Source organism: Candoia aspera, chromosome 1 (assembly GCF_035149785.1).
Source record: "Candoia aspera isolate rCanAsp1 chromosome 1, rCanAsp1.hap2, whole genome shotgun sequence".
Taxonomy (NCBI): domain Eukaryota; kingdom Metazoa; phylum Chordata; class Lepidosauria; order Squamata; family Boidae; genus Candoia; species Candoia aspera.
The window spans coordinates 144,887,384-144,915,010 of record NC_086153.1 but is presented as its reverse complement, the minus strand read 5'-3'; the positions used below and the strand labels follow the sequence as shown (position 1 = coordinate 144,915,010).

General features: G+C 41.4%; 1 protein-coding gene across 2 annotated transcripts; it reads left to right on the top strand.

Annotated features, from left to right (window-relative positions):
* Positions 1-3,740: 3,740 nt before the first annotated feature.
* On the top strand, positions 3,741-17,487 carry OSR1 (odd-skipped related transcription factor 1). Of its 2 annotated transcripts, XR_010068713.1 has the most exons (3): positions 3,741-4,447; positions 7,758-8,569; positions 17,477-17,487. XR_010068713.1 is itself a non-coding variant. In XM_063314880.1 (2 exons), the coding sequence occupies exons 1-2, from the start codon at positions 3,801-3,803 to the stop codon at positions 7,891-7,893; spliced, it is 783 nt and encodes a 260-aa protein (XP_063170950.1). In that variant the 5' UTR covers positions 3,741-3,800; the 3' UTR covers positions 7,894-8,616. The 2 variants fall into 2 exon arrangements, 1 of the variants encoding a protein (XP_063170950.1); XM_063314880.1 differs by lacking the exon at positions 17,477-17,487 and having other exon boundaries at positions 7,758-8,616.
* Positions 17,488-27,627: the final 10,140 nt, after the last annotated feature.

Below are 27,627 nucleotides of genomic sequence, written 5' to 3'. Positions count from 1 at the left end.
CGCCGCCTTTTCATCCAGGCTGGGCAGCGGTTTCCTTGGGTCCCCTTCCCTCTCCAATTTTTTTTTTAACTCCATCCTTGTAAGCTTTCCTTCTCGTTCTCCTTTTGACACTTTGCCTGTGTATTTTGGCTGCCTATGTGATCTCCTTGAGCCCCGTTGGGAAAACGGAGACATTAAAAAGAAAGGAGGGGGAATCATCCCAAGAAAACCTCCCCATAATTTAGTTTATCACCAGACAACAGACACCCGCCTCCTCTCCCTCATTCCCCGATCAGGCCGAAGCTCTGTTTATACCTTCTTACCTAAAGCGAACACCTGATAACCGAGCTTATAGTTCTCCACGCAGCGCAAGAAGCGAACTCAAGACCGCTGCCCAAATTGTGAGCGGAAGTCGGAACCTCACTTGCCGCCGCTGCAAGCTTGGTTCCAAAAGACCGTCTTGGACTTTGGCAGGCGGTCATCCGTAAGGACTTCCCAGGCATCCGACTTCCGGGGAAGCAGCCCGACTAACCGTGTGCCAAGCCGAGATTGAAGGGCAAGGTTTTAATTTAAGTGACTCCAGTATGCGAAACGGTGGTGTATGCAAGACAAGTCAGGCCCAGACACATACAGTTCGATCTGAGGGTCTGTTTTGTTTGGTTATATACGGTATTCCCCAACCTCTGGTCCAACCTCTGCTATTTCTTTTTGAGGCAGGCATCCCTCAGGTAGAACTTCAAAGCGCGTTCACCTTGCCCGATTCAGGTTTAGCGGTCTTCTGGAAGGACTCTTGGGCGTAACTGGTTAAAGTGACTCCGTCCTTCTTTGCCACGAGGGATTATTCGAACAGGGGGAGACCATGTTCAACCCTCCTTGCTCCCCGCGAGTCTGTGCCGGCATTTCGCCCGGCCTGTTTAAACTGAAGGCACAAACGGTTTCAGGCCGGTCGCTTTATTCTAAGCCTAGAATTAACTTCCTCTCCGGGTGCCCTGCAGGTAGCTGATGGATACAACTCCCAGAATTGCTGGTGAGCATGTTGAGTGCCGTACAGTAATCCCATTAAGGAAGGCTCCAGGTTGGAGGCGGCTGGCGTTTCTATCACCATTTCCTCTTGAAGGGAATGGTAAATCAGTGCCATTCAAACCGATGTCAGTGTTGTCGCTGACTTCGGCAACAAGTTACAGTCCCTTCGCTTCCTGAGATGTTCGAAGTGGTTCCTGGAACCCGAGGCTTCAGAACTTGGCTCAGCCCTTCCGAGTTTTAGGCTTGCGGTGCCATTCTCCGCCTCTGATTGGAGACGCAGTTGAAAGACCACGGGCTTGGCTTGATCCCTACCACAATCCAATAAAAACAACCCCCACCCCACCAGTAAAGGATAAGCCTCAAGTCAGGTTCAACTCCTGGAAATTTCAGGTCTGTGTAGTTTTCCGTGTAATTTTTCTCAAACAGTAGGACATGATTTGCCATTGCTGTCTTCCGAATTTTTTTTAAACTTTGCAGTCAAAGTTACAACTTTGGGATTTTCTCGTGGTGTCTCGTCCAAGTTTTAACCAGAACCACTTCTTTTATAATTGACCGCGAGAAGACAGAGGACATTGGGTCTTTCCATACACAGAGGGAAAGAAAAGTGGGGCGGAGGGGGAGAGGCCGGATCTTATTTATTCCTACCACTAGTCCTTCGCTATGGATTAAGTTTGTGGCTCCGAGCAGAAATAGCCGATGGCAGGTCTCGTTAAATCCCAAGGCCTTCTTTCGGAGTAGGCCGGCTATAAGGGATATCACCGGCTTGGTCGGTGCCCCATTCACTGAGTAGGTGTCGCATATCAGAGGAAGGCATATGGGAAATGGCCAGCGTCGCTGCCTTCGACATTTTTCCGACGTAGAAGCGGCGCTTTGAAATCAGTTTTGTCATCCAACGCAAATTGGATGTCAAAGTTGAAACAGCGGCAGGGTAGGGGAAGAGAGAGAGAAGAGGCAAGGAAGTCACTTAAAAAGGCGACCGGCGTTTGCGGAACCCGCGTCTTCCTTGATTTCCACGACGCCTGAGCGCGACCTGCCCTCATTGATCTCCAGGAAAAAAAAAAGTGCGGGAACTCTGTGACATTGCTTAGAACGCGAGAGGTTTGCTTACGGATTCGTAGCGCGAGATAACTCCCATTGGCTCCTTCCGAAGGACTGCAAGCCAATGGAAAAGCGGCTCTGCGTCGCCTAGGTTGGGCAAAAAGTAAAAGCGGCTTCAGGGTTTAGAGTGGCTCACATCCAGAGCTCTTTGTTCTCCTACCGTTGGGCAAATGGGCACTCTTGGCCGTGAAGTAGGCTCCTGTTATGTGGCTTGAGGGAGATAAACCTGGGATGGGGTGACGTTTGGGGAACACCAAGCCCACTTTTCTAAAGAAATGAATGGCAAGGGAGGTGCCTGATCTCACCCTGAGCCGATTTACCAGGTGTGTGCCAGTATAACTTTGCCAAAGATAAGCTTATTATTAAATATCCCGAAGACATACTGTACAAGTTTTGTTTTCTCCATAAAACTCAGTGCCTGTCCATTTTTGCGGCAGAAGCAGTAAAGGAAGCTCTGAGCTGGGAAAATGGGTCTCTGCTGTACAGGCAGAGTATGTCCTCCCCTCCAGCTTGCTTGCTTTCATCCCTTCCTCCCTTCCTCAAAGAAGTTTGTAAGTCAGTGGTACGACTATCCCAGCATCCAGCCTTCACACATTGTGGGGTGTGTGTGTGTGCACGCACACACACCCTTGAGCCAGTGTTGACTCTTCACAACTGCCTGAACTAGTCCCTGCTGTTTTCTTGGCAAAATTTCAGAAGTGGTTTGCCATGGCCTGCTTGCTAGGGCTGAGGCAGAGTGACTGGCCCAGAGTCACCCAGCCAGCTTTCATGCCTAAGGCGGAACTAGAACTCACCATCTCCTGGTCTCTAGCCTGGTACCTTAACCACTAGACCAAACTGCCTCTCACATTGTGGGTTAGAATGACTTAACTAACAGTCCATAGCTAATAGCAAGTGTCCTGATGCACCTTTGCCTTTCTTCACTGGTTGACAACTTTGTCCTTCCTTGGCTTAGTTTCTGCTCTGAATCCTTATCCTCTGTCTGGGCACATATAATTTAAGTTCCTTTTCTGTACAGCCCTGCAAGTATTGGATTCTATTTCTTTAAATGCATGGCTGTGCTTTTATAACAGACTGAATCAAAATGACATTGATACAGTGCAGCCTTCCCTCACCTGATGTCTCCAAGATACCAAGGTCTATCACATTGGGCAAAGTTGGAAGCGCTTCATACAGGATTGCCCAGAGATGTTTTGTTGTATGCAGTGAAGAACATGATGTGGACAGAAGCCCTCAGAAGTAGTAGCTGAACCTCACTTCAATACTGTGACCAGGTTCACACTGCCATCAGGTAGAAGACTAGCTCTGGGACAATGGCCAGGCCTCAGGAGAAAAAGTTAGAGGGGCTTTTGCCATTGCCCTTTAGCATTTCTATTTTCGGTAGCTGCTTAAGGCTTCCCAGTGGTTAAGGAGGTATACTTGTTAAAATAATCTGTCAGGGAAGTCCTATTACAAAATGAGACTGATGTCATGGCAGAGAAAGAATCTGAACTTAGGACTTAGTGTTATGTTCTTTGAACATTAGGTTACACCTGCTCTTCTGTGCCGTCTCATTTCTATTCATGATAATTAAGTTAAATTAAAGGTAATAGCTGCCTTGTTCCATAATTCATTTTTTCAGTCCATTTTATGTTTCTCTCTCCCCCCCACACCCCCTTTCTTGCAGGCACTTGCCTTCTCTTTCAGACATCTCGGCCAGTATGGGGAGTAAGACTTTGCCTGCCCCAGTACCCATCCACCCTTCCCTGCAGCTTACCAATTACTCCTTTCTGCAAGCCTTCAACGGCCTGCCTGCAGTGCCTTCGGACCACCTGCCCAACCTCTATGGCTTCAGTGCCCTCCATGCTGTTCACCTTCACCAATGGACTTTGGGCTATCCTGCCATGCATTTGCCCCGCTCATCTTTCTCCAAAGTGCCTGGGGTGACCAGCCTAGTGGATGCCAGATTCCAGCTGCCTGCCTTCCCGCTGTTCCCACATGTCATCCATCCCAAGCATGAAGCGGCAAGTGTGCCACTCAAAGCCAAGCCTAGATTTGATTTTGCAAACCTTGCTGTGGCTGCCACCCAAGAAGATCATTCAAAACTGGGACAGATAGACAACCAAGGCTCCTCTGCAGGCCTGGGCTCATTGCTTGAAGTGACCAAACTTTCCCCCGAGAAGAAACCCACCCGTGGGCGGTTACCCTCCAAAACCAAGAAGGAGTTTGTGTGCAAATTCTGTGGCAGACACTTCACCAAGTCATACAACCTTTTGATTCATGAAAGAACCCACACAGATGAAAGGCCATATACGTGTGACATTTGTCATAAGGCCTTCAGAAGGCAAGATCACCTGAGGGATCACAGGTATGCCCATTGATCGAATATGTTTATTTAGTGAAGCCCAGGTTTATTATAAAGGATTTTAAGGTGCATCGTTCAGGAAATTTATCATAATATTGCTTATTCAGATTGTACTGTAAATACATGTTATACATGGTACTGCTTTGATTTAAATATAATACATCCCATTTAAGTGATGGATATGCTTTTTTTGCAGATAATTTTATGTTGACAATGTAGGGCTTGAATGTGCAAACAATTCTTAACTGAACACTAGGAAAAATGAAGATAAGATCTCTTGTAGGCACTGATACAGTTATGTAGTTCTAGAGACTGCTTTTCATGGTCTTATGTTCCCATTTCTACGAAATAAATATTATTTCATTCAAAATAGGCTCAACTAGATTGGTACTTTGGGATGCACTTAATTTTCCTGAGTGAGGCTATGAACATCCATATCCTTCTCTGACGGCATCACTGATAACCTGATATGTCCCATCCTCTCCTGTTCCATGCTCCTTGCTATTACCATGAAGAAAGTGGTAATGATCTTTGTTACAGGTCTCTCACATCAATGGTGTGTAACCCCATGAACCCAAAGGCCAGATTCTCCTCTGAGTAGGTGTCCAGGACTGAATCTGCATGCTTCCCCTTCCACCCTTAACTCGTGGCTGATTGCCTATGCTCCTTAGTTTGAGCAGCACTGATGACTATTTCAGTCTCATATACCAGCTTTCTTCAAACTGATGCCCATTAGATAACCCCCTGCTTACTTCAAAACATTATGCTAGTCGAGGATTTTAAGGATTGTAGTTGAAGATATCTGGAGGATACCAGAGTAAACCTCATTCAACTTTAAGTTACTTAAGCTTATGGAGTAAATGTGCAAGCTAGAATCACAACAAAGGAACTATTTTATTGGAAATAATCATATTGTACTATACTTTTATCACTGTCTAGGTGAAAAACCTGGGCTTCTCTAGGTTTTGCTGAACTACAACTCTCAGCATTCCTTATTGGCCCAGGCAGCTGAAGCTCAGCAACATCTGGAGGCCCACAGGTTCCAGAGCTTTACCTCTGGCAACTTTAACTTACTAGCTGGGCATACAGATAGTAGCTTATGCCAGGCAGAACAGATGCCATGTGAACACCAATGGCAAAACTTATCAAACCTGAATCTTCTGTATATAAAGTACGTACAGGACTCTTTGAACTGTGACCTCCCTTAAATAAGCATGTATTACCAATTCAAAGTATAAATGGGTATTTCATATAAAACCCCTTTGAACATATCCTATTGAACCCATTTTCTTAGAAGTAAGTTCCAAGAATTTAATGAGGAGAGGCTAACTAATTATTGGGCTACAGTCTTGGCTCCATTTAACTCCATGGATTTAAAAAACAGGGAAAAAAGATGTAGATATATTGGTATCACAACATTGCAGATGAGGACTTTTCTTTGCTTAGTTTTTAAACTCTTGTTTAGAAAATGTATCATAATTCTCCCCCTGCCATTTTTTAATTTTATTTTTTTTACATTATAGTCTGCTCTAAGTAACAGTTCCCAACAGTCCAATCAATAAACTCTGCTTTAAAACACTAAATACATCCAGAAACCTTGGTAATCTAACGCCAAAACTAGATTCAATCTTTGACTACAAAATCAACATTTCCCCCAAGATATTTTATGTAGCTTTTGGTGCATTCTTTTCATGACATGTACACAAAGGGAAAAAAAAGCATTAAATCTTACTTACTGTAATGCTTCTTCATTTGGTATGGATTTCCATATTTTTACTGGTATCATAAATGTACGCCTACTCTACACATTAAACCAGTTTCAAAGTGTAGCATTAATCTTAAGGATTATGAAAATTATACTGAAATCTAATAGAGAATTCTCAGCACCCTGACAAAATAAGACATGTGCCTTAAAAATAAACCATTATAGTTAAGCTGCTTTCAAACCAGTTTAAAGTTTGAAAGCACACATGCTTATTAATATTGGGTGAAGCTCCTTTGTGAATTTTTTTTCACTGTTCATTCTAGTTTTAAGGTTTCTGGACTTTTCCATCAATTCATTGTTTCTGCCTCTCTTTTATATTTGAGCAGGGAAGGCCAAGTGAATGTTAATGGAATTTAGAAAAATAATTAGGAACTTATAAATAATTAGGTTCCTTTGGTTATTTCATTTATAGACTGTCATACTACCATGACAATGTAACTTTAAAATGATTTCCAATTTTAGAGATGGGAAATAAGAAAGGCTTCTATGTTGTCTACTGCAGGACTAATAGCAGTTCTGGGAGGGAGATTTAAAGATAGCTGAAGTATTAAACATTCTTCCTCCAGGACTGTTCTGCTTAAAGTTGGAGACCTTCCTTGGTCACTTTAAACAACTAAAAAAATTGGTTTTTTGGATCCTTCTCCTTTAGCTATCCAAAAGTCCATGTATAAATTAAGGCTACTCTGTGTAATCTGCTGAAGTCCAGTCTAGAAGACTGCCAAGATACTCCTAACTCTTTGCTGCTATTTGGGTTTTTTCAGCCCAGATATGGTAGTCCTAGTAGATGAAGTGCTTTTAGGATTGGTGCTTTTAGGATTTCATTCTTTCCACCTTTCCCTAAGAGTAAGCACTACTAAACATAATGGGAGCTGAAAACATGATTTCAGAATTGTCTGAAAACAGTGGGACTTACTGATACAAATCTGCTGTAGAAATTCTACTGATGTTACTAACATGGAACTGGATATTGTACTTACATCAAACTTTCCAAGCCAATTATTTTCTGGGAGTGTGGGTTCTTTGATTTTTTTTATTTTCCCAGCCAGTTGTAAGAAGGAGATGCTCTAAATATATCTCTTTGTGTTCATTTTGGACAGAACTTCATACTGATATTAACAGAAAAATTGCATGACATAAAGATCGCTGTGTACTTGACCATTTGCAGGGTGGGCAAGGAAGAGCAAACGGTGACTATGTGATGACATAATCACAAAAATGACACAACTTTTGCACTTCAGTCTGGCATCCTGATACAAGCACATAATCATGGCAATTGCATCATTACATAATCATGTACGTATTGTGTGTATGGCATACAGCTAACTAAAGATGCCACTGTTTAAACAGTAAAGCACAGCGGGATCAAAATTAATTCTGCATCCAAACCCAAAGTGATTAGAGTTTTCTTCAGTATAACAAAGCTCCCTTTAATTTCTTTTTAACCAAATGTTTGTATTTCAGCAAGTTGAAACAGAACTATATTTTGCTGGAGAGGTTAAATGTACAATAACAATCTCTCTCTATCTCTCTCTTATTTTCTCTTCCCAGATATATCCACTCAAAAGAAAAACCTTTTAAGTGTCAAGAATGTGGAAAAGGATTTTGCCAATCCAGGACTCTAGCTGTTCACAAGACACTGCACACACAAGTAAAGGAACTCAAACCTTCCAAAATGAAATGCTAAAGATTCTAGCCCCCATGGACTTCATCACTTCACTCTACATTTTTAGATCAGATTCTTGACAGAGGCAATGGGGAACACTAAACATAATTTAATACTTAAAAAAAATTCAAGAAAACCACAAACCAATATGCACAAAAATGCAGTCAGTCTTTCCAAAACCTGGGTATTTCCAAGTGTAGGTCCTGCATGACTTCACTAAACTTTACGTCAAAAGGTGGTGCTCAAGTATTGGAGAGGGATCTTTGTCCTCAGTTTAAATACAAACAACAAATAGCTTTCTACCTCCCCAATTAAGTTTATTCTTTTGCAAGTGACTTGTTTAAAGGTGTCTCCTTTATATCCTTTGGAAAAGAAAATCTAGAAGATCGTGATCCTAACTCACTCCACATTTGGGGCACAGCTGAGATGGGAGAGAAGATCACTGATAAACTGTGTTGAAAAGAGGCAAGCTTCTGAAGGAGATCGTGTTGTAAAAGGGGTCCTGCCATCCTCTACAGATTTTAACACTTCTGTCTTGGGGGGATGGGGGTTGTGGGATCTTTTCTGCATGCTCTGGTGAGCATCCTGTAGTTTCTGTTTATTTGTGGTCTGGTGCCTTAGGAGGTAGTTTGTAATTTGAAAGAAAAATTGAAAGAAAAACCAAGCAAACAAAATCAACCAACAAAAAACAACTAAGGTGACAAAAGGGAAACTTGATAACAATAAATCAAAGTGACTGCTGTGCACAGTGTGGTCTTAGTGGTACTTTCAAGTTAGTATGTGTCCAGATGAGAGTGAACTGAGATTTGTAAAAGGGGGGCGGGAGAGTTTGCTGACAAATCGCAACACAAGCATTTTATCCAGAATCATCTTTATTTTTTTCCTAAGCAGTGTAAAAAGAAAAAAAAAACGCAAGACATTCCATATCTTTTTGGTTTAAAGTTATTGCTATTTGGCACTTTATGCTGATTCTCGATAATGAACATTTATCACTGGATTTATTATTTTTTTTTAAGTATTAAAATAAATTGGTATTTTACAGGCAAATGTTCCTGGGTGACATTTAAATCTATTGGTTAAATCTGCTTTAGCAAAACTCTATGCTATCTATCATGTTCTTTTATCATTAGTAGATGGTTTTATTTTCCAGAAATGGAATTAATAATCAATAATAAGTTAGAGGAATATAGTAATATTTTATGTAATGTTGCTTAACAATTAATTGATTTATTAACCATTACTACAGTCCTATGTATCTATTGAGGAGTATAAATTTCACTGACTTCAGCAAGGCTGCAACTCATGGTTGGAGCCTGAGTCTATAATTCTAGACACAACTGGAATTTTTAAAGTGGATGCATGGAATTGACTTTTGAATAAGCACTCACAGGATTGTGCTGAAAGTACCTTCTGCAGGAAGAAGATGGAACTCACTCAGTGAGTTTTTTTCTGAAATTTTCTCTAGGAAGTGAGAAAAAAAAATACTTCCATTGTTAAGTAAAGTAGGAATAAGGACCTAGTCTCATAAAAAGTAGGGTGGATTAGTTGAGTTTCTTTTAGTATATGAAGTGATCGAATTTCTACAATATCTGTATCTTTACTTTCAGCAGAGGTGGGTAACCTACAACTGGCTGGATGCTGTTGAAGGACAACTCGGAGCATCCCTTGTCAATGGCTGGACTGACTGGGCTGCCAGGAGTTGTGTTGAAAAATAAGGCTGCAGATTCCCCACTTTTGACCTACAGTGTGAAGCAGCCTTTTTCAATTGTTTTCCATACAGGCTGGGACTGCCTTTCCCTGGATTATGTTGGCTGGGAACACTTGTTTGTTGTTCTATCTCTCTCTCTCTCTATATATATATATAATGAGAGAGAGAGAGAGAGAGGGCCCAGTTGGAAAATGGTGGCCTGAACTGTTCAAGCCCATTCTTCCATTTTAGGGTTTTAACAAAACTCTGTGTTTAAGCATTTATCAGGAGTCTTCTTCTGATGTTATTTCTTGGTGGCACATTCATATAGGGGAAACCATCCCTTAATGCTTTGGGGAATCACACATGTACTTGTGAAGCTACAAACACAGGTCCAACAAAAATGTCACAAAAATAAATAATGTTACATTCTTCAGGGTGGATGTGAAACCACATAGGAAAGGTGAGAGGAAAAAAAATGGGCCAGATGTTGAAGTGCAAATGCTTGCACTTTGGAAGACTCTCAAGATGGTATACAAGAAGTATCAAGCAGACTGACTGAGATAGATCTTACTGAATATAAAACTATTTCATCCAGCAGGTGAATAAAGACAAAGAAACAGTAACATACTACTCCTTTAAAAAAAGTTAAGAAAATGTACTGTGTTTACGTGGAAAGAGGGAGATCTCCCCCCAAGATTAGATAGAAACCCTTATTGCTTTTATTATCATTGCAGGATGAGAACCATGTTAGTCTATGGTAGATGCTACCAGATTTTTTTTGTTTTGTTTTTTTATCATATTCTCAGTGAATCTAACACAATTCCCCAATTTTAAATGTACATTATTTGGGAATATAACCTAGTTTTCCTTTTAGGCACATTTAAAGAGTAATTTCACATTTAGAGAAGAATTTTAAGTGGACTAATTGGTAAAAAAAAAAGTCAGTTGGGGCCAAATTGGACTGTTAGCTAGCAGTTGGAGGATATGTAATATTCCCACCTCCCCAAATTAAGCACCCTGGTGTAATTATATACACCTGATCTATGAAAAAGGTATTTCCGGATGAGGAATTCTGTCTCCTTAAAGGGATTTTCCAGGAAGACCAGTGACCTTGTTCTAAGTCTAATTTTTTTCCCCACCAGGCCTTCTCTCTCTTTTCACACCAAACATTGGTGAAGGAAGATAGGAAAACTGCATGTTGTCTTTTGAACAGCAACACCAGGTGCTTTGTCTCTAAAAACACCAGTGAACTGAGCAGGTCCACAGGCAGGATTGCAGGGCTTATCAATTCAAAACCAGAGCTTTCCGGTTATTTGACTTACGGAAGGAGGAAGCATTGAAGCAACTCCTATACAGGCTGGTTTGAAAATAAAAACTCAATGGCCCTGTTCTCACAATATGTTTAACTGGGTTAATAGACAGTTAATGTGTTTGTAGGAACACCAAGAATGTGCCAATTGATCCAATCACCTACCCTCAGTGGATTAAATTTAGCCTTAAACACACCTTGCCATGCACAGGATTAAACTCATTCCACCCAGTCAGTTGTGCTGTGGAACAAACTAAACCAAGTCAACTGACCCATTTTGCCCACCTAGTCCTCCAAGAAAAAGAGATGGAAAGAATGGGTGAAAAAGCAAGCCTCTCAGTTACAGAACTTATTGCCAAGATGATGATGATTAATATTAAGATTGCTGCTAGTTCAGAACACAGTTCCCAAATACAATTGATTGTGGTGACCTATCCATGGCTGCCTGGCCAATAGGGAAGGGACCAGTGATGTCATGAAGCTTTGCTGTCTGCCTAGCATGACAACTTAGAACATGCCAGGCATTTCTAGGAACAAGGGGATATTCCCAGAATTGTGACTTTTTGACCCAGTTAGTGTGATTGTGGGCTGTCAGACTACAAATAAGTCTGTTTCAATGTTTTACTGGGTTAACAATAGACTGGGTTAAGTTTGTTGTAGAAACAGGGGCATTGTGTTTAATTAACTTTAATTCTCAGGTGCATACATACAATTGCAACGTCAAGTACTTGGATATTTGTCAAAAGACTCAACGTGGTATGGTTGGCCTCTTGCAGAATTGAGATGATGTTGTTTATAATATTCAAATCCTACTTTTCCCAAGAAACTTATGGTCAAGGCAGATACTAAGTTCCTAACTCTGGGTGGGAGGGTTATTTATTTATTTATTGGTTTAAATACAGTCCCCCTACCCTGCCCAGAGAGTCTTTTTTGTTACCTTTTACCTGAATAGCTGGACTTTTAAAACATTGCCATGAAAAATATTTTTAGAATATTGAATAAAATATTTACAAGGAGGTTGAAATTGTTACCCCTCTCCAAGTACTAGAAAATATGCAGGAGGAAGTCATTTTTATGCATAATCATTATAACTGCTACACGGAGGACAAGTTATACTTGCAAGAATATGAATTTCTGTCTCCAAGAGGTACTGCCATTTTTACAACAGACAGAAAATGATTCTTGGTTTCTGGGCTACCTTGTTCACTTTTGTAGGGAGTGATCCATTGCTTCCTTTTTCCTTGCCAGCTGTGACTAGGTATTAAAGGACCAAGAGGACAATGGAATAGATATAATCCATATATTGTTATATGCTATACAGCCAGAGTCTCTATTATGAGCTCACAACACCAGAGTATCCACCGATATCTCCCTTGTGCCTACAAAGATCTTGGCTCTTCAATATGCCAGCTCCTTTTTAATGTTTTTAACTAAAAATAAATGGAAGGCTGAAATGTTGCTATGCTCAAGTGCCTGTTGCCCACAGACTCAAATGCCAGTTGCCCACAAACAGGTGCCCACAAACTGGCTGGGGAATTCTGGGAGTTGAAGTTAAAGTTGCCAAGTTTGAAAAACACTGCACTAGATGAATGATGACAACACTTTTTGAAAGCATTCACAATGCACTTTCAAAATTCGAGATGTCTTTGGCCAAAAGCGCTGTAGAGATTAGAAACAAGGAACTGGTTTGTGACAGAGAACGTCAAGACTGTTGTTGAGGCTGGAAAGAACTTTTTGCTCTGCCTCCAAATTTATAGAAGACTAGACCAGCTGAAAGGACCTGAAAGAAAGGATTCCATAATTCTCTACTTAAAATTCTGAATTCAGTATATTAAACTCTTATTTTACCTATATTTATTGGATTTGCGCTCTGCCACAATCAAAAAGACACTCAGCAGTACATGTTTTCACATTCTTAGTAATACGTTATCACAAAATCAATTACTTAAGCATACTTTTAAAAGAATCAACTATACTTTTAAATTTAATATATGATAAAATGTAATAACAAACCAAGTTATGTATTAGGGTTTTTTGTTCTTAAAGAAATAAAGTATGTTTAGATTAGTAAAAGGTGCCTCTTAAACAGAAAAGGCTTTCAATTTCCCCCAATTTTATTCTTCTCAGAACAAACCAAAAAGGTCACTTCCGAAGATTTCTGGAAATTTTATATGTCAGAGTTAGCTTCCTTGAACAAACGGAAAGTTTGTTGTTGTTTATTCGTTTAGTCGCTTCCGACTCTTCGTAACTTCATGGACCAGCCCACGCCAGAGCTTCCTGTCAGTCGTCAACACCCCCAGCTCCCCCAGGGACGAGTCCGTCACCTCTAGAATATCATCCATCCATCTTGCCCTTGGTCGGCCCCTCTTCCTTTTGCCTTCCACTCTCCCTAGCATCAGCATCTTCTCCAGGGTGTCCTGTCTTCTCATTATGTGGCCAAAGTATTTCAGTTTTGCCTTTAATATCATCCCCTCAAGTGAGCAGTCTGGCTTTATTTCCTGGAGGATGGACTGGTTTGATCTTCTTGCAGTCCAAACGGAAAGTTAGACTTGCAGTAATTAGTCCGGAAGCTGGAACTCTCCAGATGGGGATGAACCACAAACCCCATAATCCCTTCCTCGCTTTGGCCACCGCTGATTGGACCGGCTGAGGCACGCATTTCAACAACGCGGGAAGGGAACACGTGCACGGCCCAACTTTCGCTTGCCGTGCTCCGCCCCCATTTCTTACTCTCACAACGTTGTAAATTCATACATGTTTGATGTAATCCACGGATGCTTAAATTCCTGCGATTACCGAGTATCTGTTACTATTTACTCAGAAATGAGTAAATGAGAATTTAATAGCGCTTCTTTCCCCCCTGCATCTCCTTTCACTCCCAATCCAGTCCCACTGAATTCAGCACGCCCGGCTCTTACACCGGCCCTTGCACTGGACTAGCATCTTATCTGCGCTCCCCTTTGCAGCCAAACTGCTCTGCTGTGCAGCTCTGGGGTGCTCCATCCAAAATGCTTTTTTAAAAAGAAAAATGCCTCACGCTTTCTTCCTCGAGCTTCCTATTTACGCGCGGGCAGAAAGAGGCCGCCGGGTGAAGGGAAGGTGGAAACAGGGCCGCAAAGGGGGGGGGGGCAAGCAGGGCATGTGCCCCGGGCGCCGCGCTGGGGGGGGGGGCGCCAAAATGGGTGTGGAATCCATGTTTGCCCCGGGTGACACAGACCCTAGTTGCGGCCCTGGGTGGAAAGCGCACGTTACCCAAAGCGCAAGAGAACACGGAGGGAAGCAAGGAGAGTTTGAGACTGTGAAGGGGGACGCGTGCCCCCATTCCCGTCTTGGGTGCACAAATGGCGCTATGACAGCGCACTCGGCTGCTCGCTTGCTAGGAAACCAACCTTGCCGCCTTTCGAAAGGTTCGCTCCCAAATATACAGAGGCTCGCAGCGGGACTCGGCCTCACGAGAGCAACGGGCGAGGTCCCGGCCACGCTCGCTCAGTCCAGCGCACAACGCGCCCGGGGAAGAGGAAGGAGAAAACTCAGCTCTTCAAAAAGCCGGCAAAGGCGGAAGTGGGGGCGGGGTGGATGAGGGAGGAAATCTGCCCCTCACCTAAGAAAAACTCCTAAAGTGCATGAATAAATCATACATAAAACCGGTTGCTTTTTAGTCACCTCGGATGGGATAGTCCCGACCAGATTTTGTTTAGCAAGCCCTAACTTGTTTTTTTTTTTAAGGAAGTCAGCTCTCTCTTACACTTCCTTTTGTAGGTCAGAAACATGCTTACATTATCATTTGGCTCATGTATAAACGTGTTGAGATTTAATTGACTGATTAAAAGGTAGATGATTAATCAGTTACACTTGTCTGCAGTCCTATGCTCACTTATTTGGACGTAGGCCATTTAATTTAGAGAAACTTGTGAATATATAAGATAGTGCTATAATCTTTAACTAGTAAATCACATTAATAGGACTAATAGCAGTAACAAATTAACCTTATAGTTTTCTTTCCTTCTCTCCCAATAACTATTTATTTTGAAATGAAATTAAGAATAAAACACACTAAATACTTCAAGACCACTAAGGAAATGAACAGCAAAGAATCTTGTAATACCTTAAAGATTTTGTTTTCCAGATCCAGATAAACGTTATTCAGTAATAATTTTGTTTAGCCTTTAAATTGCTCTAGAACTTATTTTCAGGCTACCTCCTTTAGTATGGGATGGATGTACTTGAGGACAGATGGGAAAACAGCTGAACATTAGTTTATAGTAACGGCCTGGTTATATACATTAAATGTATCATTCAGATAGTAAAGGTAAAGGTTTCCCTTGACATTAAGTCCAGTCGTGTCCGACTCTAGGGGGCAGTGCTCATCTCCGTTTCAAAGCCAAAGAGCCGGCGTTTGTCCGTAGACACTTCCGTGGTCATGTGGCCAGCACGACTAAACGGAACGCCGTTACCTGCCCGCCGAAGCGGTACCTATTAATCTACTCACATTTGCATGTTTTCGAACTGCTAGGTTGGCAGGAGCTGGGACTAGCAACGGGAGCTCACCCGTCACGCTGATTCGAACCGCCGACCTTCCAATCGGCAAGCTCAGCAGCTCAGCGGTTTAACCCGCAGCGCCACAGATACATGCCAGTAAAATGCAGACATCTATACTTGGCTGGAATTATTTGATCAAAGTCTGAACACTTCCACAGAGGAAATATTTCTAAGCCCAGACCAAGTACTATTCATATAAACAAGAACGCTTCACTTCCTGTACCTGTTGAGAAAGTTTGTACACAATCGTTGTCCCTTGGAGGTTTATTCTTGGCTGAGAAGTTCTGAATGCTACCAGACTGGAAGCATTCCCTTTTATCTGAAGATGAGGATTAGATTTTCACAGAAACAGCCCAGCAAAACAAAACTTTGATCAGATTACAGCTCTTTGCTTTCTGAAAACTCTCTGGGGAACAGATTACAGCAAACCTCATTTGCAAATGGTCCAATACACAAACTTGGGGAACAAGGTCCAAGGGTTGTTGTCTACCTAGCTTATTATGAGTATTGTTGATGTTAAATGTTGGTTACATTTTTCAAAGTAAAGGCAAAGCAAATCCAAAGATCCGCCTTGATTGCACAGATTTTGAAATGGGTAAATTAGGCTGTTTGAACATGGCCTGCAGGGCCACAACTGGGGGGGGGGGACAAATGGGGCATGTGCCCTGGGTGCCACGCTGGGGGGGGTGCCAAAATGAGTGCTGGGGGGGCACCAAAATGGGCACGGAATCCATGTTTGCTCTGGGTGACACAGACCCTAGTTGCGGGCCTGATGGCCTGGATGAACCGGCCCTGATATTATACTTTTAGAAATCTCTACAGTGAAATGCAGAACGTTTATAGGTTCCCCCTCAGCTTTCAGTTTGTATCTTAGTGTATTTTCTCCAACATTATGAGGCTTTACATCTTCCGCTTGTTGAAATGAAATACAAATTTTTGCAGTAAGGCCTGATGCAAGAGGACAGGATTCTCTGTCTTTAATAGCAGAAATATTATCTTCTATACAATTTTTAAAGGTGCAGAAGTCTTCTTGTTTGCATTTGGGTACTGTAATTGTGTTAGTTTCTATCTGGGTGTGGATGTTACTGAATCATGTTTTTAAATCTAAAATAGTGGTTTAGTTTCCCCCTACTTCTGCGGAACCTGTGGCTTTGTTAAATCACACTTTTGTGATGTGATCCTATGTTATATGTTGTTATTAGAAGTCAATTTCCATTGAGTACAATGGGTCATTATTTGGGGTTATTCCCCAATAACAGAATGGGGTTTCTGAATTGTGACACTACCAGGGCCAAGAAGTACTGGGCAAGAAGTTCTTTGAGGACCTACACACATTCTTCTGATATTCCACTATCCTTCCTTTCCCCAAGAGAAATGAGACAATCCCAAAACTCTGCTGATTACTAGATTTCTGAATTTGGAAGATTGCAAGCTTCTAGACCTGAGTCCATAGTCTGGCTCTGACAGTGCCACTGCTCCCTAGCAATAGGTTTACTATTACTATTTTAACTAATTCTGTCCAAAGTTTGCTAGTTTTGTGCAGCTGGATATGTAAGATGCACCTTTCATGGGTGGGGGCAGGACAGGCAAGTTAGGGCTGCAGCTATATGATAGAAGGATCTGGGGACTGAGTTAATATTTCTACTCATGGATGAGTTTGACATATCCTCTCCATATTCAGTCTGCAAAATGAGCATTTAATAGCTTCCTCTACAAAAGTACAGACTAAAATGACTATCATACCTTCTGCTTCTAAGCAGCCCCACTTCTAAGAGTGGGGCTGTGAATACCACTGCTTATACTCTCAAAATGGTATATTGTATCATTAGTTATCAGTTTTGGAGGAATTTCATAGTGGGCAAAATATGAGAAATATTCAAAGAAACAAATATCAGTTGGCCACACATTATGGGCCTTTCTATGTTGTGGGTGTACAAGTTTATCCACTCATCCTTGAGTCAGCATGTGGCGGGATAAGTAGCTCTCTGAGACAACAGAACACGATATAAGCATGAAATTGCTGATCCTTGTCTTGCTTCATTGCTTCGGTTCCCAGTCACTGCTAGCCAAGGTGACGAGTGACAAAGCCTAGCAGATTTTGTATACTCTGAGGCTGCCATTGAATGATGTCAGAACCAGGGTGAAAAACTAACAACTGTAAAGCTAAGGACAACTTCAGCCTGCTTTCCTGATGGGCCAAATGAGGATGATGGATGGCTGTGGGAGGCTGATGGTTGGGTACACTACAAAGCAAAGAAAGAGAAAGAAACACTGGAAAATGGTTCAGGGGGTGGAATTCTAGAAATCCACGTGGCAACATTTCATCATAGGGTCTACTTATAGAAACTATGAAGGAAAAAACATGAATTGGGAGGAAGCCCACAAACTTTCTGGATGCCTGAAAGCATTTAAAAATAGGGAGACCAAGTAGATATTTCTACCTTCAAGAAAGTATGCCAAGCATCTGGGAGTAGACCGTGTTCAAAAACTGTGGGCCGTGTCCTATATATCTAACTCTATGAAAGGAAGGAAGAGTTACAAATTTCAGAGGTGTCAAGAAAAGACTGGAATACACACCTATCTACATTCTGCTTTTTTCCCCTAGTCATTACAAAAGAGAAATATATGAGTGGGAAGGTCTCCCCTACAGTTCACACCTGGTGGGGGCCAAACAAGAAGATGAGATATCTCCTAGTGTTCTGTCATCTTTTTATCTTGGTAATAAATAAAAGATAATTTTCTGATTTAAGTCCAAGGAGGTGATCTGTCAGATACAGCTTCCCCCAGATCGCTGCCTCATGGTCTTCCCAGCAATGATTAGGACTCTTTTAGTTTGAAAACAGATTTCGGTGGGAGCTATGAAATCTGTTGTTTATAGATCCACCAAGTGATGTTAATCCCGGGTTGTGGAGGTGGGGTGGGCAAATGATGGGAATGGTGCAACTGAGGGGGAGAGCAGTGAATGCACGGCAGAATAAACTTTGCGGAAATAAAATGTGGGAATAGAAAATCTTGAGCTAGGTTGTTTAACTGAACATTTGGTGCTGCCAAGAATTTCTCCGTGAATGTATTTTTATACGCTACGATGTAAGAAAAAAAATTCAATTCTGGATTAAGTATTTATTTTTATTTTTATTTAAAGTTCTATCAGCCCAGATCAATCCACAGCAAAATAAAGCCTCTTAATTGAAGGTTATGGACCATAATCTACCACTCCAGGCCTAGGGGAGGACTAGAACCTGGGTGTCCCTGCCCCTGGTCATATATTAGAGCCAAAGCTAGTCTGGTATAGTGGTGAAGGTGCTGGTCTGAGGCTGGGGAGACCCAGCTTAGGCATGGAAGCTGGCTGGGTTACTTTGGCCAGTCACTCTCTCAGTCCCAGACTGGAAAGTCAAAAAACGTCCATCTACCAAACCACATTGGACCACCATGCAGTATAGATAACTGTCCATAACCTTCAGTGTAGAGGTCTTCATCCTGCAATGGATTGATCTGAGCTGATAATAACTACACACACACACACACACACACATGCACATGCACATGCACCTACACATACACCTACACATCATTTCTAACCAGTTCATTTTGTGGGCTGTCCATGTTCAGTCATTTCTTATATGGACTTTTAAAGCAAGGTTTAGTTGAGTACAGAAGACTCACAGCTCCCAATTAGAGAACATGGTCTGAATGTTTTAGACTGTCTCGGGCATCTCTGGACGTAGAGTGAGTAACAGAAAAAAGACCCTGCTTAGATCAAACAGGACTGTAAGGACAAATAATGTCAAGTGTGTGTGTTGGGGTGGCGGTGGGGGGGGAAGTCGGGAGATAAATGTACTATTAACACCCTCCTGCCATAATCAGTGGGATGGTAAAGTGCTTATCCTTGGATAGGATTATACTCTCAATTTTCAGAAACCGAACATTGTATTTTTATATGGTATTCTAATAGAAAATAAGTTGTGGTCTTACACGGCATGACTAATCTCCTTCATTAAATCACCATCCTTTGGATTCCCATGATTTGGGCTGCAGCTGTGCATTGTTCTTGTCCATTGTAATGAATGGAAGGTCATGTGTTCCCTCCACAAAGAGATTCACTTGTTGAGCATGGAGTCTACTTTGACAGCATTTATGACTAGTCTGTTCCATAGAGACCCAAGCTTTATTATGCCAGAAATATGCAGACTGATGCCCTCTCAGTGTTTTGATTCTACTTCCCATAATTTCTTGCCACTAGCCAGGCTGAGTTCAGTTATAGGAAAGAGTTGAAAGGCAGCAAGTTGCTTGTTCCAACTATCTTTAAGTATAGAAGGGTTTTCCTATTTGCTGATGATTAGCATAGGATGTACATACAAGCACACATACAGAGTCAGAAAGGATTTTGCTTTACCTGTATAGTGATCTCCTATATGTCTCCAAATGGACTGTGGCTTTAAAGTCCCTTCGGACATGTCAGGAGCAAGGTTGGAGTTTAGAGGTCATCTGGATCCTCTTTTATTTACTTCTTAGGGCATTAACTCCACAATCCTGCTTGATCAAGATCGTTGATTTATGAGAGGCGGTTCCTGTGTGAGTGAGTGTGTATGGGTAAGTGATTGTGCCAGCAGGTTCAAATTTGGAGGCTTTAGCAGCATCTGAAATAGAAAGCTGTATAACACTGGTTTCTAATCTAAGTCAGTGTTAGGAGATCTCGTTCAATATGGAATTTCAGATTTCAAGCATAGTATACTTTTGTGTCATAACCAAATGTACTGTGGTTATAAATGGATTGAGCATCGTGAATCAAATTCATCCCTGGAGAAACCTGATTGAACTCAATAGTTTCTGCAGGAGGTTTTGTACTGAAGTCATTTGGCTCACTTTAGGCAAATGTTTGCCGCTTTCACTTGTTCATTTGGCTTGCTGTTAAAACAAAGATAGTCTTCTTTCATATGAAAAAATTCTCTGAGTGAGGTTGATGTAGAAGAGCTCCATTTGAAGAGAGATTAAAATTGTTTTAAAGTTTTCTCTGTTCTCCAGTTGAAGTTCCTTTAGAGTGAGGCCAGATAAAAGACACACAAGTGAATCCAGAGTCTTATATCTGACATCTGTAGGATGATATTTCTTCTTGCATTGGCTGAGATCCATAAAACTGTTAAACCTAAACATGATTTGGGTTTCAGCCAATTTAATATGACAACAGGATTTACATTCCAATTCTAATTATTTGACCTGATGGATCTGGCTCGATATTGTTGCAAAACTTGTATAACATAGCATCTGGCGAAGCATTGAATCTCCTGATCAAGCCATTAATAGGCTTGGATCCAAATGTCATGACTAATTAATTCATTTGTAGCAGGGATATACTCAAGATATTTGAAAGCAGACCTATTTCTCAGTGAGGCATGGCCGTGGATCCTTATCGTTTATATCCTACCATTCCACTAAGGAGTTTGGCATCCTCTCTCCCTTTCTCTTTTATCTTTGCAGCAGCTTTGCAAGATTGACTTAAGTGAGAGCCAGGAACTGGATCAAGCTTCATGATCCGGTTGAACAGGAATTTAAACTTTGCTATCTCAGGAATTGGGGTGGTACAGGAAATGAAGAAAATCTATCACTTTGAGCCATTCTCTTATATTATGTTTTTAGGCGTTTTAAATAAAATGTGTGAACATTTATATTACTGATTATTGAGAATTGAATGTTGATGCAGAGAGAGAGAGAGAGAGAGACAGAAAGAGTGAGCGAGCGCTCACTGCTTAATTCATTTGTACTTTCTCTTGGCCTGCTTGTGTAGTCTTCCTAGATGCACATGGTTGGCCACTGTATGACATAGAATGTTGGACTAGATAAGCCTTTGGCTTGATCCAGTTGAAGTCTTCTCATGTTCTGATTATACAGAACATTAGCTTGTTTATCACTGATCTACACCAGCAATTCTGTGTTCTGATAGCCTCTCCAGTCAGTCAGAAAGCACTCCCACTTCTCCCCTGCCAAAATGAAGGATAAAGAAGGGGGGTAAGAATATAACAGAAGAACATAAACAGTGTCCTGCTGGATCAGATCCCTGCCCATCTAGTCCAGCAGTCTGTCCTCACAGTTGTGAACCAACTGCATAAGGAAGTCCACTACACTCCTAGGAGATGGCCTTCAAAGGTAGTCTCACTGCCATCAAGGCTATTAGCCGTGGATCTCCATGACTTCCATGAATTGGTCCGAACTTTCAAGGTATGTGATCAGAGCTGCAGTCTTAAACATACTTTTCTTCAAGAAAGCTTACTTCTGATTAATTATGCACAGGATTGCACATAGTTTATGTGAGGAACTCTCTTCTCCTGGGAATTGTTCATATCTCCCATGGTCTGCACCCACCCTGAGCCTTTCGAAGGCTCTGATAGACCCAGGGCAAAATGTTCATTTGCCCTCCCTTCCTTTCCTCTGCATCCTATATCAATGTCAGTTTCCCCCATAGTTTGGCTCAACCAACAGGAGCTTTGTGTTCCATTTGCTGCTTTGAACGGAAACGTTCTGGTCCATTAGATGAAGCTCTACTTGTCTGTGAGGTCTGGGAACATTGTTTCTCTCTGAAAAGGGCCCTGCACCCACATATAATACATATAATACTTGGAGTGATTTTGAAGGCAAATGGACAATGATGGTTTCTTTATATAATTTCTTGAACCTTCTGACAGCACCCAAGGCATCTAGTTTGACCTTCTCCTGCAACATAGGTGACTGAATTTTCTCCAGGCAGCCTCCCATTGGAAAGAATCACTCTTCTTTCTCAAAAGCAAACTAATACTATTGACTCCAATGCTGGTGCTTGAAGCAGAGCATATCTTTCCAAAAGCCCTCCAGTCTCAATTTCAAGATTGCAAGTGATGATGAATTTACTATTTCCTTTGGTGGGCTGCTCCAGCAGTTACTTATTCTTGTGGTCCAGACAGTTTTTGTCCCTTTTCCAGTTTCAATTTTTCTAACTTCAGACTCCAGCCATTATCTGTGAGTGTACCTTGTTGCTTTGCTTTGCTCCCAGGCTTTTAAATAGCAACACTTCTTTGGCCTTAAATTTGTGTCTGGCTTCATTTCAGTTTTGTCTTAAAAGTCATTCCTAAGGAGGAGGAGGAGAGAGAAAAAAAGAGGGGAACTATTTTGAGTTGGCCCTCATCAATCCTGCCTCGTAAATTTTCCCTTGGCTTTCTCCATAGGAAGATCAATCTCCACATCCTCCCGATCTTCAAAAGCCCAACCCACCTTTTAGTTCTATCAATTTACAGGCACAACACTTTGGGTTTTAGATGGAGGAGAACATATTTCATTAGAGAGCACGATTTATCAGTGTCCAAATGGAATATGCTAAAATAACAATGCAGAACTGAGAATTTTAGGACATTTGTGATTTTTTTCCTCCTGAAAAAATCTAGCAATGTTATCTTTACAAAGACAAGCAAGCAGTCTCTGGCATGCCTGCCCAGGCTTATAAAACACAGTCATCTGAAATTCCAGTAAAAGTAAAGTTATACATTTACTTCATTTTGTCCCACTGCAACCAAGTTGAAAGGTTGGAGAGTTTGGAATGTGCCCTCAATGTCCAAGATCACGATGTGCCTTCTGGATGTGCAGGATTAAAATTTTGACTATCTTAAGAAACCTTTGGCCATAAGGCTGGGGATGATGGGAGTTGAAGTTTAACGTATCTCAGCAGTGCAGGATTGGGAGAAGGTTGTTCTAAAATATAATGAAGGAAAAGGGTATAATTCCATCACCGATCCTTTGCATGCTTTCACAATTTCCTGAACAAATTATCCCTTTGAAAATAACACAATTTTTACTCATTTGTGGAAGAATGGTGGAGGGTGGAAGTTGCCATTTATTTAATTTTACAAAGTAATTGAGGAATTTCCATCTTTCCTTGAATTAAAAAAATCTTGCTCTCTGGCTTTCTCATTTCAAGTCTTATGCCACCTCACAGTAGTGCACCCTTTCCTTTGCAGCCTTTTCTCTGCTGCATTTCCTAGAATGCTTTCCTGAAAAGCAAAAAACAAAACAAAACAACAACCTGGAAACTTTCACTGCATTTGAAGCTTCAAGAAGAGTGGTGGCAACTCCTCAAATGAAGTTTTAGAGAAAATTCTTTTTTGCTCCCTCAATCTTTGGGTTGCCTGATCTTGTTTCATCCCTAATCTAAAGAACAGCTGAAAAAATAGTTTTGAAAATTTTGGCCCAACTGTAATTCATACTGCCTTAACTTTTTCTCCTTGTTGCTAATGACTCCATCAACTGGTTTTCCAAGTGATTATTCTTTCTAGAATGAACATGATTGTTCTTCTATTATTATTGCTAAAGATTTTTTTCAAGTTGAGTTTGACTGCTGTTGACTCCATCGACACATCTGTAGAGTGGTACATCCTGGCAGTGGTACAGAAACACTCTCTTCTAGGATGTTTTTCCAACTTCCCAATCTAGCCTCCAACACTGGACTTTCCAGCAGTCTTCCATTCAAGTACTAACCAACCCATTCAAGTACTAACCAAGTCTGACCCTGCTTAGCTTTTTTCAAAATCAGCCTAGTTTGTTAGGTGCTGCCACCTGCTGAGGCTCTTATATTCCTAGATTTTTCTAAATGAGAACTTCTGAATAGAAGATAAAATTGTTTGGAAACTCACTTCCATGTGAGTTTCCAAACAATTTTATGAAATGAAAGGATTCTAGTGTGTAGTCCATCATGTCTAATAAAGGCATTTGTCTTTATTATGTTCATGTGCATACAAACTGGGAAGGTAACTACAGTCTTAGTTTTCCCTCATGTGTATATAGAATTTAATGAATACATACAAATTTGTTTTGTGGTGGTTTTTATGTGAACTATCCTTCTTTGTGGTACTCATGTAGAAGTAACCTCATGTGGTTGGGGAAGGCCTTTATACAAAGAACAGTGAACAGAAAGGCCAGATTCAGGATAAGCTGGGGGTGCTGACGGGATGGGATAATTGGGTGAAGCAGCAGGTAAACAAAGATTATGATGACTTGAGAAACACATTGCTAAAGAATTAGATTTGTGAGATGTTAAAAAAAGGTGAAATGGAGTAAGAGATTGGAGATGTTTCCAAAGACAGGGAGCGATACTGAACACATCATGTCATCTCATAAGAATCACAACAAGAAGAGACATATGTATGGAATAATACTACAACATATTCCATATTAGGTTTCCCCAACTTGGTGTCCCCCAGATATGTTGGGTACCATGCCCTATACCATAAGGCATGTTCAAGGAAACAAAAACCACACAGGTATGAAGAAGGAGTTTGAATGCAAGAATTACAGGTAAGGTTGGAAACCTCAATAGGAACCTCCAGCCCTCTTTTATGAATGAGTTCCTAAGGTGGGGTCTCTTTGAATGTTTTGAATTTATTCTTCCTGGGCCTTTTGCAAACTGGGCCGAGCTGCCATTTTTGTGATAAGTTAATAACAAACTTCTCATCCAGTCTGTTGACTGTTTTTGTCTAGAGTTCCTTCTGTTTCTTTCTCAACCTCTTAATTTCTCACGTTGGTAATATAAACCTCAGAATTTGCAACCTGTATGAACATTGGATGCACATACCAGCCTCACTCCTCTAACTCAATCTCCCTTGTGTCATGAGTGCTCCTGCGAGCTGGTCCTTTTGAAAGCAGTAATAATCTTCCAAGGGGTTGGAAAACCCATCATAATCCATTAATTTTAACATCCTTTTATTTTTTGTTTTAGTTTGAATTTTTATTTTTTATTTTTTAATGTGTCTATTGACTGTTTTTAACCCTGTTATATGCCGCCCAGAGTCGCTTGTTGTGAGATGGGTGGCTATATAAGTTGGTTTAATAGATAAATAAATAAATAATCAAGGTTTCTGATCCCGTGAAGATCAAAAGTTGATGTAGACCTTCTACATCAAAAAGGGGGGGAAAGAAATAGATGAGTTCTTCTCTCATGCTTCCTATATTATAAAGCTTTCAAAATCTTTTACATATACTGTATGAGCATCAGCAAGTCAAATCATCTTGTTTTGGCCCAGAGACAACATTCTATAAATATTCCTAGTAGATGAGCCTGTGAAAGAGAAGGAATGTTCCCTACTCATGTGCTACAAAAACCAAGATTCAATATGCCAAATAGAAAGAAATATTAGGTTCTAACAAACCAGTTCAGCTTCAGTGGAAGACCAAATCCTGTCCCCATGTAACTGCTAATTTGATTTTTGAGAAGGTTCTTTTTCAGTTTCAGGTTTATTTATCCAGATAAATTTGTCTGCTGAGTTTTTAAAATATACAGTTTTGGAACATTCATCTGTCTCCTCTTCAATCACGCCTATCTTTGATGGTTCAGGGAAAGAAATACAGAAAGAAAGAAATTCAGAAGGGAGGGAGGGAGGAAGGAAGGAAAGCACACAGGCTTAGATATGCACAATAATACACTGAAGTCCCTGCAGTCAAAATGGGAGTAGTGCCCTGCTAGTTCACACCAAGGATGATATGGATAATCTAGGCCAGCATTACGTTTCACCAGTAGTCAATCAGATATCTATTAAATACTTATAAGCAGGACATGACAGTACTAGTATCCTTCTGCTTTTGTTCCTCAACAAGTGTACTGGAAGTCCTATAGCACCAGCATGCTATGCTGTAGTCTACTTGAGCTGATGATTTCTCTCTCTCTCTCTCAAGAAACGGAGAAAGAAGGTTATATAAAAATATGACCAAGTGCTAAGTTCAGACCCAAACAAACCAGTGCAGTTGGCAACATAACCTTAAGCCTACTTACTCAGAAGTAAACCCACTGATATAGTGGGCATTTATTCCCAAGTGGTTGAGGGAGAGAGTGTTAGGGAAATTCAGTCTCAGTGTTTGTTATCACCACTTCCTCAAATGTCTTAGGTCTTGCACTCCTGCAGGGTGAGAAGGTTTGGGAAGGGAATGAGTACTGGCAACTTCTGAAGTTCTTGGAACATGGGTGCATTTGCTCTGGAAGTGAGGGGAAAGCAAGCTGGAGACACAGGCAGGCAGCACTAATCAGTAAGCAGCCTATGGCCATGTTTCTAAAACCACAACCAAAACCAATATGGCAGCCTATGGCCATGTTCCCTTCCCCACAACCAAAGCAGCTTGCTTAAAAAGCTTAGAGATGACTGTGTTTTCCTTAGTGTTGGCTGCTTGGAGCAGAATCTAAATACCTGGGCCACTAAAAGCAGTTTTTTCATCTCATTACAAAAAGTGCCTTCATGGATTCTAGCCTTCCCTCACTTTCTGCATCCACCTGAAGAAGGTTTTTTTTTCTCCCCCTTATCTGAAGGGCAGATTGAGATCAGGCCAAGGCCTAAGAAAAAGACCACTTTGCATATCCAGAGAACAGATTTACACTGACCGTTTCACCAAGCTTGGCTGCCTGAGAGCTTTAAGAAGCCCAGAGGAGCAGAGGGCATGGGTGATGTGAGGAGACCAGACGAGGCCACTTTCTGCTTCCTGTCTAGGGCCTCCTTGCAGGCATTCCTGTCTGCCCTGCTGGAAGTGCAGTCGTGGCTCAACTCAGAAGGGAGCTTTGCTCCTGTCTCAGTGCTAGGACTCCAGAAGTACTTAGCCCATACATCCTTCAAGATAGTTTGTCTTAGTTGAACTATCAATTTGGCGAGACAGCAAGAAGAGGATGATTCAGACTAGGTTCATTTGCTGAACTCTTCATGAGCCCAGGCAATGGCCCAGGCAGAGGCCCAGGCAGAGGAATAGCTTTGCCTTCTGCTTGAGTGCAGATGACATCTGGGACAGGACGCATGCAGCTTTGGTCCAGCATTTGGGGAATGTTGACCTCCATCTGTTTACTCTCCTCCATAGATTAATAACATGGTTATGAAATGCTGCTGAAGTGGAAATGAGGGGACAAGGGGGGGGGAACTGGGAGCAGCAGTTAAAAGTTCGATGAGTGTTCCTTCAAAGATGGGGAGCAAGCATTTCCAGGGAGTGGCTGGGAACATTCTTCCACAAGTAAGCTATGAAATATATGTTTGTACACAACTGGGAACCATTGATTCTCATGTCTGACAAATGGGGAAGAGAAAAAGCAGTCAATATTATCTACAGTTACTGAAGCTAATCAAGTTTCCACCAAGCCATCAGAAATGCATTGTGTTGGCAAACATGTCTTCTCAAACTTGTGTTTGCAAGTTAATTTGGGAAGGGTAGTAACAGAGAGTTAAAGTGCTGA

Excerpts from the sequence above, each read along its gene's own strand:
- OSR1 (XM_063314880.1), top strand. The coding sequence starts at position 3,801 with ATGGGGAGTAAGACTTTGCCTGCCCCAGTACCCATCCACCCTTCCCTG. Across the intron at positions 4,448-7,757 it reads GATCACCTGAGGGATCACAG|ATATATCCACTCAAAAGAAA; the intron begins GTATGCCCATTG and ends TTCTCTTCCCAG.